Source organism: Hemicordylus capensis, chromosome 3 (genome assembly GCF_027244095.1).
Source record: "Hemicordylus capensis ecotype Gifberg chromosome 3, rHemCap1.1.pri, whole genome shotgun sequence".
Lineage (NCBI taxonomy): Eukaryota > Metazoa > Chordata > Lepidosauria > Squamata > Cordylidae > Hemicordylus > Hemicordylus capensis.
The window spans coordinates 35,869,224-35,887,741 of NC_069659.1; the positions used below are offsets into that span (position 1 = coordinate 35,869,224).

Consider the following 18,518-nt stretch of genomic DNA (forward strand, 5'->3'; position numbering starts at 1 on the left):
AACAATTAGCATCAGAACATCATGGTCTTGGAATGATAGTCTCCACATGAGTTACTGTGGTAGTTCCCTTTGATTCTTACCCACAAGAAACAGAGGTAGTAAAGCACTATATCCAGATTTTATGATCTCAAAACAGAAGTGGAATGAGGAAGACAGGAAGGTTGACTCATCACACAATTTAACTAAGCAATTAATTAAATGAACAGATAGAAAAAGGTATCTGTACTGAGAAATCACTGGTGAAGCAGGCCTTGTTTAAAAATAACACATTAGTCTGAAAAATCTTCAGATTTATTATTAAAATTACTTTATTTCTGTGGTTAAGTGCCATTATCACATGGCTTTGCAACCAGAAGTAAGCTTTCAAAGTCTAGAATTTGCTGAGTTACTTTCCACATAAAAAGCCCTTTATTATTTACATTTAATTGAAGAGCTTTTATCAACATTTTTTCTTTTCTACTGCAATAATTTTGGTTGTAATTTCTCAAAGCTCATCTTACTCCTTTAGTTTTACATTCTTTAAATGAAATTATAATTTCAGTGCACTGATCAAGTAAATAGTTATGACAATTAGGTAATAGCAGAACATAATACTAAATGCAGCAGTTTTATTTTATACATTTTCATGATTTTTCTTACAAATATTGAATAATTTACATGGCATTATCAAAAGTATTACAATTTATAAAAGAAAGTGTATGAACTAAAATCAGACATCTCATGTGCCACAGTGTGAGACAAAACGAAAAAGCAAAACATTGCAGCACCATTTAGTATGTAATTAAAAAAAAATTACCCCACTGTATACCAAAATGCTTGATCAAGTTATACTATTTCCAAAGGTGGCTCATGGAAATATATAAATGAAAAAGTTGAAGTAACGCGACTTGTGAAAAAATAAGATTTGGTGTGCAGTTTCAAAAACCTTACAGAAAATGAAGTACATTTCTAGGTTATACACTTGCAATTCTTGTTAAACAAGAAATGTAAAAATGTCAAAAAGGTGTAAAGTAGATTATAAGGAAAGTATGTCTTGTGTGGAAGTCATTAAACATTCAGAATTAAAATACTGTGCTGTGTCAAAGGTCCCCTAGCAACCTCTGATGTAAGACTGCAGCAAATCTATCAGATCCAGCAGATAGTATTACTCTCAGTGAAATGAATGTCCATGACAAACAAATAAATTACAGAATACTCTGCAATGACTCTTCTCCAAAGATTTTTGAATTTGTTAAAAAGGATAACATACCCACCCTTATATTAGTACACTGAAAAATGACACCTTTTGGAAACATAACATTGAATGGATACAAGTTTGATGGTATATATACACACACATACAGCTTTTACCGACCATAATCCTAAGCTTTGGTTACATAAAGTGCAGTTCAGCCCTGTAAATTTCATCACTGTACATAACCACATTTTACAGCTCAGTCTTCCTGCAAATATTTAAATATATGTTCCACAGTTTTGCTAATCATAGGCTCAGTTTTTTTGTTTTTAAATTATGTACATAATTTATGTAAATTAAATTTAAATCCTATGTACCTTGGAGATGAACTAGATATTCTTTAACTGACCAGGGTTGTCATCCAAGAGCAGCAAGGGCAATGGAAAGGGAGATTACAGGAGAAAGAGTTGGACTAGGAAAGGGTTAAGTGCTCCTTCCCTTCCTGACACTTCTCTATTGTTAATCATGCTTTCCTCCTGCTGTTTTGCAGCTCTTCAGCAATGACCCACTGTCTGCCCCCAAATGTCTAGTTTGGACCTCAGTACCACTGAAATATATGCACTGTATCTATAAGCTGCTAGAAACTGTATAGCCTCTGAAGTACAGTAACTGCACAAGTAAATCACATTTTATTCCATCATATTTCATATATAGCTCTTGCTAGCAAGGATAAACCCGGACGTACTCTTATTTTTTTCTATGCATGTCAGAGCACTTGTACTCCTACCATACAGTGCCACATGGCTGAGTGCATGAGACATCTTCAGTAACATGTCACCAAAAAGCAGCATAGAGAAAACTGTGGTTGAAGAGATGGTGTGCACATACAAATCCACCATCTCTTTAACCTCTTTCATACCTTTTGCTGTATAAAATTTTCAAGTTTTATTATAATACATGCTGTACACTCCATCACCCTCATAGCAACTTCAGAAGTGAACCTGTCATTCGGAATTTGTGGGAAAGGAAGGAGGTCAGGATAGCGTGTTTTTAAGCTGTCCACCCCATATGCTTCCAATGTGTGCACATCATTTGCAAGACCTTCAAGTTGTTGGCTATATTCCTCAATTTTCTGTGCTAGTGCAGTTGGTTTAACATCTTTATCTGACTTACCCCTTACTGCATAATCAGCAGCAATCAAGGCTAACTTGGTAGACAAGTAACATTTAAAGCACACCCATTCATTGGCATTTTTATGAAGGTCATTTCTTGCAGCTGAGAAATTTGCTCTAGCTTGTCTCAACCACCTACGTGCCTCAACAGGATTCCCAACTGACTTAAATGTAGGTGGCACAAAAAATCGCTGAGAGTATGAAGGACCGGTAGAAGATGGACATCTTTCTTTAGATTGTTGCCTTTCAGATTTGTGGCTGGTTGCTTCTTGGTTCCATGAAGTGTAAAATCTTTGAAAAGAAAATTTGTCTGACTGAAATCGAGAAGCCGAGGATGAAAATGTTCGTCTGGATGCCCTATCTGCATTTTGGTCTATATAAGCCTGCTTTTCTAACCTGTTGATCTCATTTTGTAAATGTTTGAAAACCTCATTGGCTATTTCAAGGTTCTCTGCATTTTTGTCTGGATGCCACTTTAGATATAGTCGTCTTATGATCTTTTTCCTTTCAGATTCTGGAAGTTTCCAAGCTTGTTCCACCACTGATGTCACTTCCCTTAAAATTTCTAACAGAGAATTTGCTTTAATCTTTTTGGGAGAATGATGTTTAGATGAGGACGAAGAGGATGATTTGTGACTCTCCCTTCCAGGAAAAAGAGGAGGAATTGTCCTTGGTCCATGTGATGGAAATTCTGTAGGACTTGTTGGAGTAGATGGTGCACTGTCCCTGCTCTGAGAACTCTCATCAGGTCTTGAGAATTTGTACAAGTCAAGAGAGCTTACTATCTTGTACTCACTGTATCCAATGTCAATTTGATAAATCTTGCCTAGGAAACTGGAATTTTCATCATCTTCCTTTTCTACTTCTTGCACAATGATAGCATACGTATAGGTCGGATGGTATGACCCATATATGTCACCCCCTTCAGCATCAACAAGATAACCAACATATTCACCAGGATAAAAAACATTCATTGGATCCATAAGTAGTGTGTAGTGAATTTCAGAGGGTATAGGAGTGCCAGGCATAGGTAGTTCAAGTTTTGATGGTTCTGACGAGTCATATTTCACACCCAAACTGTCAAGCTTCTCACTAATTCTATAAATATCGTTGCACCCCAACATGGCAATTAAATAGGAAGTATCCGAAATCAGATTATCCGTTGCAGATTTGAGGGTCATTGCTAATGCCAGAAGGAAATTAATGTCTTTACTGTCCGAGTGCTGTATATAGAGCAGTATCACCGCATTTCCATACCTCTTTAAAAAAGCAAAGGTTTCACTTCTGCTGTGAGGAATAGGAGCAAACCCTTTAACCCTTAGTGTAGTTTGCAACTTCTCAAAACAAGAAACTTTCAAGCCTTCTCGCAAGGCTTTGCAAAGTTTTATGGCTTTTTCTTCATTGGCTAAAAACGCATTGTCATTTTCATGTTTCATAATTCTAATAAGTCCTGTGATGAACTGTTCAGAAGATAGCAATAATTGGAGTCTTCCCTGAAGAGAACAAAGTGCTCCAAATTGACACATTTTTGGTGATTCTTCATCTAACTGCTCCTCAAGGATACTGCTGAGAAGACGAGGTCGTAATTTCTGAGGAAATAGCATTATCAGTTTAGTGTGAAAACCATGGTCCTTCCCTAAATAACACTGGCTAAGATCAACCAGCATTTGCACACCAATGTTTCCTTGTATTCTACTTTTGTAATGTGGTGCATCATCAAAAACTAAGATGCTTGATTTTACCAATCTACCATCTTGACTGGGAAGGTAAAGAGCAAGATCTCGCACATTTTCAAGGTCATTTCTCACCTTAACAGAATCATTTTGAAGGCTTTTAAACAGGCCAGAAACAACTCTCTTAACTGTACGCATTTCGTTAGGATCAAGCTGTTTTCCTTCAGAGTTCTTGAATATACGACTCAAAACCTCAACATACTGCTTTGTTGAAATAACGTCTTCAGTACCTAAGTGTTTAAATAATTGGTGGTAGGTGCCAAGTTCTAATGGAAGCTTGTAAAGGTAAGGTTTAAAATCAGATTCATACTCAAGATTTATTACTACTTCCTCAGGCTTCAACAGCTTCCAACCTTCTTCAACCATCACAAAAGTAACCCCTCGAAGCTGAAACCGGCATTCTTTTTTCTCTGTACTGAGGAATTCATATATACTCCTTAGGACCTTAGCCCTTGTTTTTACCATATCCTCATCCAAAGTTGTTATATTGCATATATTTCTGCAGTTATTTATAACTTTGTCCAAAGGAGGATCCAAATTGACATTAAGCATAGTCAAAACCTGCTCAAGTTGTTCTTGTGGACCAAGAATGCTTCCTTCTTGTTCTTTGATACTTAATGGTGTTGCTTTTTCTGGAAGGATGGGACATGAAGTCCACAGAAGCTGCAAAACATCTGTCTGTTTGAATTTAGGGTTTACTTGGGCTCCACTGAACTTTATAAGAGGGAGTGTTCCATTAACCTCTTGATACTGTGGATGAAATCTGACAATTTCTGCAGGAGCACGTTCTGGACACAAGAATGCAATTAAAGATAATTCCTTAAGGAAGTTTCCAGAGAACAAATCCGTTCGTTCTTGAAATATATGATGAAGGATGACGTCCACTGTATTCTGCAGTGTATCTTTAGTCCAATTTTCAGTGTTAGCTCTCATACTAATCTCTTTTGCAAACTGCAGTAATTGCTGCTGGGAAATAACATATTTTAATCCCATATTTCGGAGAAATGCTACCCATGATGTAAGAAATGCAGCACGATTCTTGGGCTTTGTGAGTTGTTCCAGTTTCTTAAAGAAATCTTGAGGTATGAACAGTTTTTCTGGAAGCATAACTTCAAAAACTCTTACAGTCCTGTCATAAAAATGCTTTGCAGGCTTTAGTCTATTACATGCATCATGAATGATCAGAAAGCTTTCCAACTTTTCAAACAGCTGTTCCTTTATTTCTGATGATTCTTCAATGCTGCAGAGCCTGTTCTTTAAGTAAATAAGATGTTCGAGTTTTGCATCATAAGACAGACTTTCAATCTTTGGTAAGAGGTGCTTCAAATAAACTTCAAGGTCATCTACTGGAATGCATCCAAGCACAGTGTACAAGTCTTTTAAGTGGATTTTCTCTTCAAGAAAGGCAGTTGAAGTTGACTGTGTCCATTTATCCACCTCAACTGAAGGGATACTTCTTGTGAGTACATAACATGCCCCACATTTTGAAATGCTTATGTATCGTCCACTGATGGATTTATAGCATGGAAGAGATCTTAAAATTTTAATGTCATCCTGGGATGTCAGATGATTTAGATTGCAATTAAAGTACATTAAAAGGGCTTCAAAGTCATTTTCAGCTAGTTTTTCAGTCTTGAATGTTGATGTTTGAATCATGTAATGTATAGCTCTTAGGATGCTTGAAGGGTTATCTATATTTGCTGTATGTCCTGACAACAGGGGTACTAGAGCATTGTCCTTGGAACAAATTTTGTTCAAAGCAAGCTGAATACAGCCAGTTTTCATTAAAGCATGAAAAACTTTATCAGTTTGAGAATTGGGAAAGAGAGCTATATGCATAAGACTAAGAGGAAGCAAAACATCACAGTCTGGTACAACAAGCTGATTGGAGGAGACAGTAAATTTTGTACCTGGTAGCAGTGCCCAGTCCTTCAAAGTATCAACAACATCATCAAATGTTGGTTTTGCATCTTCCTGGTCATCTTTGGCATTCAGAGATTCACTGATAAAATGCCATGTGTTCTTAAGCCAGGATTCACTTGCAAAGTTCTCTTTCCATCTCATACAACCTCTGGCTTTGTATTCTCTTGGCAACACAGAAGACAAGAGATCAGCAAAGCTGGTGATATCAAAGACTTTTGCTACATTACATTTAAGTAAAATATTGCTGTACCGCAAATAGAGAGTGTTCATAAACAGATCTTTACGAGATGGAATCAGTTCATGATAGGTTGTTAAGAACTTTGGGCGTTTTGAGTCAAAAACTTGCAACACACTGTCAAGAGTGATAAGCAAGGGTAATCCCTCAATGTGAATTTCATTTTCTTCTGCATCTTTAAAACAATAGTCAACAAGTAGTTTCAGGCTGTGGAAAAGTTTTAAATTTGTTTGCTGAAGACGACAAGGCAGCTTTCCAATGTGACAATTAGAATCTGGAGAGGAAAATGTCATCAAAAATGATCGGACATCAGCAGGAGTCACATAGGTCACAGGAATGTCTGCATCAACAAGACAGTGATAAAGATTTGCAGTTTCATCACAGCTGTAGATCAAGTTGAAGCCAATTTCTAAAAGTAGATGTTTGAGTCGATACACATTTTCTGCTACTGTTTTGCGTGTTGTGATGTTGTACTCTACATTTTTGAGGTGTTGCAACTCATCTTGTAGCAAATTGTCAAAGAATGGCCTAGCTTTGTTTGAGGTAGACATATTAACCCAAGTAATGATAATTGCAGAATGTAAATCAGAGCCATCAATGTTTGGAGCTCGCACAACAGGTAAAAGACGCTTTGCCTCCTCATGAATGCAACTGTAAACTGCTTTCACTAAGCAATACCAATCAGGCTGCAGGTCAAGCCTGTTAACTGGGAAGAAGGATAGAAACTTTTTTAAAGTATCTTTCACAATATGCATAGAAGCATTTTGTAGTACTGACACTGTTGGATCGGTCCCTTGAAAATAACGTTTTTTCAGCTGAATCAGAAGTTCAACATAGGCTGGTGCTATCAATGCTGTCATTAAACTATTATTCCAGTCGCTTCGTACTCCAACTCCATTATCATCACGCCACAGATTTCTTCTGGCAGAATCCAGAGCAAAGTGTCCATTCACATGAAATGGTAATCCAGTTTCCAAAGACAAAGGTAAGAAACAAAATGCCCTGTGGGGTTTTTTATAGTTGTGAGTAATGCATGCAGCAACTCCTCCTCTTGGAAAAAGGGTAATGTCTTCATTCTTATGAGCTGATACAACACTCTTAGATACTTTTTCCATGGCTGAAAAACCTGACCTGTTGCAAATTAACCAGGTTGTAAGATTACCTTCAGAGTCTTCAGTATCCATGCTGTAAGTGATTTGTTGCACAGGTATCTCACTAAGCTGTTTCTTCTTAGTTACACTGTCAATTACAGAAGCATGGAATTGCTTTCGTTTCAGTCGATCTCCATCTGTTACTTTGCCTGTTACAGAATATAACACATTAAGTGCCCCAGTTGTTTTCTCTATTTCACAAATGGAAATTTTTTCCATGTGGTTCAAAAACATCAAGAGTTCGGCTCCATCTGTCCGCAGCTTATCTAGAAGATTTTGCACCATTCTATCAGAGCATGGCACTGAGGAAATTTCTGAAACTTTTGCCATTTCTCCATTTCGGAGTGGAAACCTAAACATAGTACAGTTTTCAAGTTTAAAGTGAGCTCCTAAATAGAGGTCTAGTACATCTGAGAACTGTGTTCTGAAGTCAGCATCTAGGTCTCTAAACATGCGTCCAGGACTAATTGATGTTGCACCTGGTGCATATCTAGCATGGGGATCAAAAATACAAAGTATATCATTACCAGAAATGAAAGAAGGGCAATCAGTTATGTGATACACAGAATTGAATCCTATGCCATATTGACCAGTTTTACATGGATTGCCTTCTTTAGTGCCTTTTCCAAGGTTCTGAATTCCTCTGACATCATCTTCAGTAAAAGGCTGATTGTTGAAGACACACAGTGCAGGCCCTTGGAGTGGTGACCATTTTTCATCAAATATTCTATCAACTGGATGTTGCCGAGGGTCAAACACAAAACAGACTTCTGTAGCCTTTGCATCATCAGCATTCTGAAGGAGCTCTTTCAGCATTTCCTTTTCTGATGGATATGCATTAAGAATGCTTTTAATTCTGCTTGTCAATTTTTCTTTCTGTCCAAATTCAGTTCCAAGAGTTGTGAAGCAGATGTTCGATGCATATCTTTCTAATGCTTTGTGTCGCTTGGGTACAGCCCCAAGCTTTACTGCTACCTCTCTAGGGATGTCAGAATGGCAATACTTTACAGTTGTATCTTTCACTTTTATCCAAGGACAGTCATTGTAACACAAAGAATTAGCAGGCAGAAGGGCAAGGTAAGTATCTGGTAATAAAATATCACCATACTTTTTTTCACAAAATTCTTGCTTCTTTTCTCTAATGAGACTCCATATTCCTTCACTGATTAGTCTTCTACAAAGCTGGAAATTTTCTTCAGTCAGTGGTTTAGTTCCTCTTTCCTGATTGACTGACTCAAGAACTAGAGCAAAATCTTCCACTGTAAAAACATGACGCACACCCACACTTTCAAACAACTCACGAAAACTATTTCTGTATTTGTTTGAAAGTTGATGGAGATATGGTGCTGCCTCAAAGTTCAGATGAAAAGACACCTTTGTGGGACCAACATAGCCATTTTCAACAAGAATAAAGCTACAGTTTTTCAATTCTTCAGTGATGATGGCTTTTGTCGCTCCATTTTGTAGAAGTGCTTCATGAAGATATTTATAGCAAGCATTGGTGATATTTTCCTGATATAAAGTAATTCCATCAAAGGACTTTGCAACTTCTTTCAACTGACTTATAACCATAGTGACAGTTGGTTTCTTAAGCAAGCCTAAAAAATCTTTAACTGCCAAAGAAATGCTTCCACAACCCTTAAAGGAATGGGAATTTTCATTAAGAATTGGTTTTAAGAGACAAACTATGTCTTGGTAATCAGCAGTGAAGAGGTCCATTGCTGAAAACATTGTTTCTGGTTCAAAATCAGTGCCTTTCCAGTGCAATGAGAAGCCTGCTGGTTTTGTGAGAAATGGAAGAAAAGGTATTGTCTGAAATTTTACAGCAAATTCTTTAGCTCTAGGATCTCTGTGCTTAAGTTTTTCATCTATGAGACTCAATATTATACTGCTTCTGAGACAAGCTGAAGCATGATCAGTCTTGTTAATTTCTGCTACTGACTCTGCACGTTCAATCAGGTCTTCCCATGAAATATCATCTTTAACCATGCCTAACTGAACTAGTTTGACCAAAATTATTGGATTAAGGTAATCTTGACTGGTGCCATGGGGAAATCTTCCATCTTTTTTATCATACAACTTTGCAACTCGACCTTCAGGATGGATCAGTCTTGAAGGCTCCACCAGAGGACATTCATTCAAAGAACAAGGAATACATGGAGTAACACAAATAATCTCTGAGAACTCGCTAACCTTTTCACTTAAAACATAGTGCATTAAAGGATTGCGGAGCTCTGCTTCAATCTCTTGAATGTTTGGAAAAAACACCTCCGAAAAGAACTGTCTCTCTGAAAATGTATTCTCTAGTAATACTTGTTTACATCCAGCTTCTTCAAAGCCACCTTTGACCCAAGAAGGAAGGTCTACTGCACAGAGATTTTTTGAGCCAGTTTTTTTAAGGTATTTGAGAAAAATCTTGAAAGCTGCAGAACCAATGTCTGGACGCTTCAACAGTGAATCATCTAAGAATCTCACATTTTTCATGGACACCCAAGATGACCCATCAGAGAACACGCAGATTCCTTCTTTGCCTTTCATGTGAGCAATTTCTTCATAAAATCCTTGACATATAATTGAAAAATCATCATGGACTAAGTCAGGATCAGGCCACACTGCATAGTAATTGTAATCCTCTAGCTCTCCACAGACTGCCATATTGCGTAAAACCACAAGAGCATCCAAGTACGCTTTTACAATGACATATCGCATGAACACTGTATTCCATCTTCCTTTTGTGTCAGTTTTCCATATTTCTTTTCGATTTGATGTTACAGCAAAAGAGCCATTAATGTGAACAGACAGGCCTGTTTTTATTCGAAGCGGTAAATAACAAAATACTTCTCCTAAGTTGCTGCAATTGGGTTTCACAGTCCATTTTTTATCCTGAGTTTCAGACAACATAACTCCTACTGAACCACATGGGACAAGTCCTAGCCTTCGTCCACTCTCATGTAAACAGAATTTTAAGGCCTCCCCAGTATCCATGCAAGAACATATAAGCCATGTTGTTGTATCAACAGTTTTTTGTGGCAATTCATCAGCAGGCCTTTTTGTTTGTCCAGATTTAGCCATTTCAAAGAAAGAAGGCATGTCATCATCTGACCCTCTAAAAACTGGAGAATGCAAATCAGCAATTCGCCTGAATACATGATGAAACTCTTCTACTACTATTTGCAATAAGCACGAGGACTTGGGAGATTCTGTAGGAAGCTTTTTAGTACTACTGCTGCAGGTTTTCATAAGTTTAGCAGCTTCCTTTAGAACACTTTCGGCTGGGGTAGCTATTGCTTTGGACAAACACAGCATTTTTTTAATGGTCACTGTATCTTGTGCTGCACCAGGGTTGGTTTCTTCAGTTTTCAAATACTTCAAAACCATAGAATTTACACACTGAGTAAAGATTATTAATCTGTGCCCACAAATGCTAAATTCATCCACAAGAGAATAGATATCTGCAGTATTGTAGCAAGTAGTGCTGACTTCACTCACTTTAGCCTCCTGTTGAGTTCTAAAAGAAAGTCTGAAAAGTGTCCCTTTATAACTGTAAGGTGCCTCCACTGCCAATGGGAGCTGACAACCAAACACACCTATAAATGGCTTGAACTGGTTAGGAAACTTCCTAAGTCTTTTCTGTTGTTTACTCCAATTAATTTTGATCCCAGGATTAGATTTATCTCTTATATGTTTACTGAGATGATTGATGTTTGGATCAAACATGATCATAAACTCTCTGCTCATAATGATGGGAATGTCAGTGATATGATATACAGAATTAAATCCCAAGCCAAATTTTCCAACTTTATCAACTTCTGCTCTTTTTAGAGATTCACCTAATCGAGTTATATTTAGGAAGTCAGAGTCAGAAAATTCAGAATTGTTGAAGGACCACAGGGCTGGTCCGTGACATGCTGCCATTCCTGGGTCCAAAAGATTTTCTCTAATGTCATTATTTCTCCTCATGTCAATCAAAAAATTACATTCAGCTGCATTAGCATCATCAGCATTTTGAAGCAATTCTTTGAAGATATCTGATACAGAAGGGTATTCTTCCAAAATGTTTTTAATTCTTACAGTAAGAGGTTCTCTTTGACCAGACTGCTCAAATCCCATGTTTTCTGGATTAATCAACCTGGTACTAAGACATGGCACATTCAACCATTCTGCAGTTTTCATGGGTATATCTTCATGAACCAGAATTATTGGCTCAACAGCATCTTCAAGCAAATCATTTAAGTCATCCACCTTGATATCACAATAGCAGCACTCATGAATTGGTTTCATTGTAAGTCTATAAGGCTTTTTGCTACAATGCAGCGGAACAGGTGTATTTAAACTTGCAGGGATCTGACTGCTGTATAACCACCGTATAATATTCAACATAATATGAAGATTTTGTTTACTCTCTTCTTCTGTGAGAGTCTGTTCACTCTTGAGGTATATTTTCTGAATGACCATGGAAACATGATCTGGGGTCAGCTGCTCAATTGACCCGCAATATTTGAACAACTGGTTGAATTTAGCCATTGTTTTTGGCACACTATGCAGATATGGCTGGAGATCAAGATCATGTGCTGATTTTATCACTGCTTGAGAAAGTAAACAAAAGGTTCTACCAGTCCAGACCCAAGGAAACTTCAAGGCTTTAAAAGCTTCTTTACCTTCATCTAAGTGATCATGCATGAAGCCATAAATCTCAAGCAAGATGTGCTGAAACTGATAGTAATGTTCATTGCTAAATTTTTTTGAACTGTGCCAGTCTACTACTACTTTAAAGTGTTTTAACACTGATTTTATACTAGGTTTGATGGAGATACCTAGCGCTTTTTCAACATTTGGCCGGACATTTTCTACAAGAGGAACAGAGGACCCTACTAAAGTTGCCTGAGAGAAATCACACATTTCAGGTGGTGAACATAGATTACAATGATCACCTTTCCAAATTAATGAATTTGGATAATTTGGAGGTCTTTCCTTGCATGCTGGAATCCATTTAATCTTTTTCAATGTTGCTTTTGTTTCAGGTGAATGCAGTAAGAAAGAACTTTTATTCAAAATCATTAACAATGTTCTTGCTTTTCTTGTAAGTGCATCATGATCTGTACTAGCACAGTCCTTCAAGTTTTCAATCTTATGGGCCACACACAAAATGTCTCTCTCTTCCAAGTTGCTCTCACTTTTAAGGCCGATTAATCTCAAAGAATGAAGTATATCTGGGGATGTTTTAAAAATCACAGGGGGGAAGCAGTTTTCTTCTTCACCATAGAACAGATTTTGTAATATCTCCACTTCAGGATCAAAGAGTTCATTGGCTGACACCATCTTTTCTTCTGAAATCTGAATAAATCTTAGTGGTGTCAGCCAATCTAGCACTTCTGCATTTTCATTTTTGAGGAAAGTAAGATTTTCCAGAATCCATAGCATAATCTTTGTTGCTTCTTCATTACAATAAAAGCCACTTTCAATATCTTTTAAAATAAACTTCATGCAATCCGTGCTCTTTAGCTGTTCTATTTTCATTATATTTACTAAACGAATGGAAGCTTCATCACTGCTTTCAACTAGTGAAACAGAGAGCTTTATATCAGGTGGAAGTTTGGCAGTGTGGTGCAGCACTTTACAGTCTTTCAATGCAGTAAAAGCAACTTCTTCATCAAGTGATTGTTCCGTTCTCCTAAATATTACTAGGTCATGAATGACTCTTTTCTCTTTTTCAGTAATATCAGTTAAACTAGCAAGGAAGCTCCTAAGAGCATTTTTGTACATTGTAGAAAATGATGCAACCTGATTGGTCAATTTCTGTAAAGAGAGTCTTTCTATTATCTGCAAAACTACACTTGGCAATGGAGCATGTACATATTTCTTTAGAAGTGGATGTTGTATAGAAGGGTCTAGTTTCTTAAGCACAATCCCACCAAGCTGCTCAATTATATCAGCTAAACATTCTGGAAGCTGCGTTTCAGAATCATCATCTAAAATAACTGGTGATGGAGACTTTAATCTAATGAGTTCCACTACTTCTTGGTTTTCATCTAATAACATCTTTGGGATAAGTGGCATGTCATCAAACATGGACAAGTCTTCAGAGAAATGTATGTACAGGTTCTTCCATACCATTTTAATCCATGAAACAGGTGGCTGATTTTTATCTTCAGAAAGTGGAAACCATTGCACAATGATCTCTCTATTAGGCCATAAAGTATTCATAATTTCTTTGATGAGCCGTGCAAAACGTTCAGGGTTCAGAAGCTGTAACTGAGTGCATGGTCTTCCTGAAATAAAAATAAAAGTTGTTAAAATTGAACAATACAATTAGGAATACTTGCACAGAACAGCTAAGCAGCAAATAAAAGAAATACAGGGGGTGGGGGACCTAAGCTTTTAAAAGTTGTTCACTAATTAGGTTTCATACTTTAAGTCAGTTGTCTGGATCATATTACAAAGTGGAATGGGATGACATACAGTTGAAGCAACCTGATCACTGTGTATCATCTTTAGCTGCAATGGCACAAGTAGAATTTGGGCAACATTCCAGTCCAATTCCTGTACAACAAAATCATCTTGATTTGTCCCAATTGTTGGGAAACGCCCACATTTAGCCTATGGAAGCCAACAGTTTCTATAGCCCATAGCACGCCATGGCATGATATGCAAGAGTAACTAAGGGAAAAATACCCTTTTCTAAATCAAATAGGGTAACTGATCTTATTTCAGTGTACAATATCTGTTTTGCAGCATTTCTGTTTTTTCAGCATATCTGCAGATATACATGGCCAGTGGCCCATTGTACCTTTGCACTTAGGCTCATTGCCCTAGTAATTTATTCTATTATCCTGAGGGTGGTAAACAGCAGGACTACTAGTCTGTAGGAGTACCATTTCACCACTGTTATTTTTTAAGCACACAGCAGTATATTTAGTGGTTAAAATCCTGACTGAATTTACTCGAGGAAGTCCCATTGAAATTGAAAAGACAAGTTAGGCTAGTAATGTCAATGGGACTTCTCAAAGTACTGTAAATTTAGTCAGGATGTCAGTCAGTAGCACTTTTATGCATTTGAGATGTACCTATTCCTCTGTACTTACACTGAAATAAGAGGTTCAAATAAGAGCATCTTTTAAATTAAGCATAGATTTGGGTAAACAAATAGATGCATTAAGAAGACACTGGCTGACATGATGAGCAGAGTAGCATGAGTGGTTCTGAACTGCCGGTGTTGCTATGGGCATCTAAAACAACATTCACACTACTGCTCAAGAGTGCTCTTCTGCCAATACTTAAAACTGTGCAACCGCACTTGTGCAATGATACTTCCACTGGAAATAATAACAGTATCACTGTGAAAGTAGCACATTTTTAAGCATAAGCACAAGAGCATTCTTGAACAAAATCGTGGGCACTATTTTAGACGACCACAACAGCATGGACTATTCAGAACTGCCCATGTTATTCTGCTCATCATGTCAGCCCCCCGATGTAATAACAGTTACTAGCTTAACTCACGCAAAGCATCTGTGCACTAGTACTTGATTGCTCTCCTCACACCACCCCCACCACAGCCCTCTCACCTCAGAGATCTCTCCTACCTCACCTGAGCTCCGCTTCTACTACTCCTCCATCCCGTTCTTTCATCCCCCTCACCCCTCTTGGTTGGCGGCGTTGCCAGCTCTGATGGGCCAAGATGAAGCCCCCTAAACCCGGAGACCTCCCCACCCTTACCCAAGCCCTGCTCTGGCTCCACCCCACTGGAGCAGCAGCAACGGTTGACTGGCCCTTCCCTGCAGCCGCCTCCATGGCTACTCATTCCCCTCAGGCGGCTGACAGGCCCAGGTCCATCTCTTGTCTGCCTACCTCTCTCTGCCAATGGCCTTGGTAGTCCTGAGCAGCAATGGTGGTTGACTGGGCCCTTCCTAGCTGCTGCTGCCACCGCCACCATGGCCGCTCATTCCCCTCAGGCTGCTGAAAGGCCCAGGCCTCACCCTTCCTTCTCTCTTCCCCTCCCTTCTTTCTCTCTCTCTCGCCCCTCCCCTCTGTCTTTCTTCCTTTCCCTTCCCTTCTCTCTCTCTGTCTCTCCCCCCCTTCCTGAGTTAACAGATCTTGTTTATTTTGTTTCCTCATATAATTCGCACAGTAGCAACCTCCTTCTCCTGACGTGGCTCTTTCCTTCCTCACGACCCCTCTCTTCGCAGACCCCTGCCCACTATCTATCTATATGTATTAGTATATAGAGAGATATAGCTATAGAGAGAGAGATTCTTTTCTCTACAATCAAGCACATTTTCCATCCAGTAACAGTTATATTCCAACTGACCATCACAGGCTCCTCCTCCCTATCTACATATGAAATCCCCAATGCCAAATCACCACGGTGCTTCTGTTATGCTCTGTTACCTCCGACTGGTAAAGCACTGTGTGGGAGGGGCTTGCCACATACATCCTTAGTCTTTTATATAGATAGATCGATTTTATAAATATTGACACATCTTTCACTAAAAGGTCAGTGAGCGCTAAAACCTGAAGTGTCCCTGTTGGAAATGTGTTTTTAATTCCATTTTACAAATGAATAGTAAAAGACGGACAAATTATTTGTTATGGTGATAGAGATGTTGGGCATGTATTAGAATGAACCCAGTAACTCTGGCCCAAATATGATGATACTAATAACGACAGCTATTATCTACTAATTGGCTAAAACAAACTAGGCACTGAATTTTTTTTATTTTTATTTTTTATTTTTTTAAGATCTTGACTGCAGGCTTGCAATCCAACTTATTTGGAATCATAAGTTACACAAAACTATTTGGACCCAAAAAACACACACATACATTTAGATTGTTTTTAATTTACCATTCAGCAGGCCTGTGCAATTATTTGGCTTCAAAGTGCTGACTCTGAATAGTGTACACACATTGCCCCTGGCCCTGTGTGGGAGCAACTGTTCCCAACGTTCACCTCTGTGTAAAGTGGTTCTGTGCCGAGGGTCAGGGAGACCCCTTAAGAGTAATCAGAGCTACAGGAAGTCCCAGCAATGGAACTTTTACAGAAAAACATGGAGGCCTTCCCAGCACTCCATGTACACCTTCTCAGATGTCTTAGAGGCTTTCTACAGTGTTGGTTCCATCTAAGTGCCCAGGGGGGAGCACATCACTGCTCTATGCAGCACTGAGCAGTGGGAATGGCTGCCTCCGCACAGGACCAGGGGTGATGTGCACATTATTTGTCTTTGACTATTTGGAGCCAAATAACTGCACTGGCCTACCATTCAGTACAGTAAATATCCCTATCTGCCTATCAGCTTACCTAATTCAAGAGCATCTATCACCATGGAATACAAATTTCTAGTACAGAAACACGTTTTTGGAGGTTTGTACAGAGCTACTATTACCTTGAAAACTTTGTCACAGACAGTGGCTGACACCCAGACTAATGAAGCACTAGTACAATGAGCAAAGTTGTGCTACTGCCAGAAGATAATGTAGCTGCACAACGTCTTGGGGATGTCTATAGTTGTGTTCTTATGCAAAATTTCCTGTAAAATATATGAGGCATGCTACAGGATGTACACCTTGTTGCATGAACAAAAGCAGATTTGTGCTAGCGCAACACTAGTCTGGAATGCAAGTTCCAGACTTAGTGCAACAGCACAACACGTCTGTGCAAATGCTTCATTAGGATGGATAATATAGCAAAATATTGGAAAAATACAAGTACTGTACTACAAAAAACTAATAGCATAGTTTCCAGGTATCCCAAACACAGATATCAGGGATACAGTTCAGTCACTTGTAAGATATTGTAGCCAGCTAAGTACTCTCTGAAGAATTAAGTTCAGAGAGATTATGAGGATCTGTACAACAAACACAAGCAAATGCAGGCAACATTAGAACAACCAAAGTAAGTTAGTTCTACCTCTTAAACTGATTGAAATGAATACTGAACTGAACTGAAATTAATACTGATTTAAAAGTTACTCTGTATTTCATGGATCAATGAAATATCTTTTATGATTTTTTACTTTTAAAAACACATAAGAGTATCATTTAGATTTTCATGTTTGTATTAAGCATGCAGCTACCACGCCAATCATGCAAATACATGTTTACATACAGATATTTCAACAAATCTTTTAACTCAATATAACTTTACAAACTTGCATGCCATCTGACTGATCTAACAGCAAGATCGGAAGGGACCTACAGAAGATTCCTGTCCTCTAAATTTTGAATAGAAGCAAACCACCTAAAGATGGCACATTTCTTCCACTCCATTTCCTCTTGACAACTATTTAGTTTTTCTAGCTTGATATATGGGAGGAAATGAAAACAATAGTATTAAAATCATGTTCTACATCCTACAACTCTATGGTAGAATTTAAAATATCATTGTAAAATTACTTACAAGTTACTATAAACTACACAAAGGCTCAGTTCAGATGATCCTACAAACTATCGTTTGCTGAATTGTGAACAGGCAAAAAGCTTGTCTGCGCCTTCTTTCCCTCACATGCCTGCCTGGACTGAACGCTCTCTTGTTTCTTAAATAACAGTTTATTGTGATGTCCAAACTGCGGAACCACAGTTTAAGAGATCCCAACAAACCATGGTATCAACCCCTGTTTTATCATTTTAGTTTGTTAAAATGGCTTAAATCACAGCACCCCAGTTTGGACATCACAGGAAACAATAATTTAAGAAACCAGAAAGTGTTCAATTCAGCTACGTGCACTAGAGCAGGGGTTTTCAACCAAGCATACTTGAGCCTTTGGGGGTACTTTGAAGCCTTGTAGGGGCTACATGGGGTACACAGAACCTCCCCACCTTCCTGACTCACTTGCATGCTACACTATTGGCTCCCTCTCCAGAAGGGGAGGTGAAGAATGTCAGGCAGCATCCCTCCCTATTCCTATCGATGTGACTGGCTAACGATGTGTTCAGGCTCAGCCCACCCCTATTCTCAGCCGTGAGGGAAATGCTGGCTGACATTCAGCAGTGACATTGCCCTTGCTGCTGTGCCCATCAATTAGGCTGAGAAGGGGGTGGGCTGTGACAAAACTCATAGCCAGCCAGGCAGGTGGAGAGGAGGAGGGAGAGGCAGGGTCAGCTCAGAGGTATACGGTGCAGCCTTGCCATGAGG

At 38.6% G+C, this 18,518-nt stretch overlaps 1 protein-coding gene across 11 annotated transcripts in view; it reads right to left on the reverse strand.

Annotated features, from left to right (window-relative positions):
• Nucleotides 1-284: 284 nt before the first annotated feature.
• The window catches only part of SACS (sacsin molecular chaperone), a 143,706-nt gene continuing 125,472 nt past the window's right edge, over nucleotides 285-18,518 (reverse strand). For all 11 annotated transcript variants that reach the window (XM_053311813.1, XM_053311816.1, XM_053311815.1 and 8 more), the window contains one exon: nucleotides 285-13,657. In XM_053311813.1, coding sequence (XP_053167788.1) covers nucleotides 2,088-13,657 — 11,570 coding nt within the window. In that variant the 3' untranslated portion in view covers nucleotides 285-2,087. The remainder of the gene's footprint in view (nucleotides 13,658-18,518) is intronic.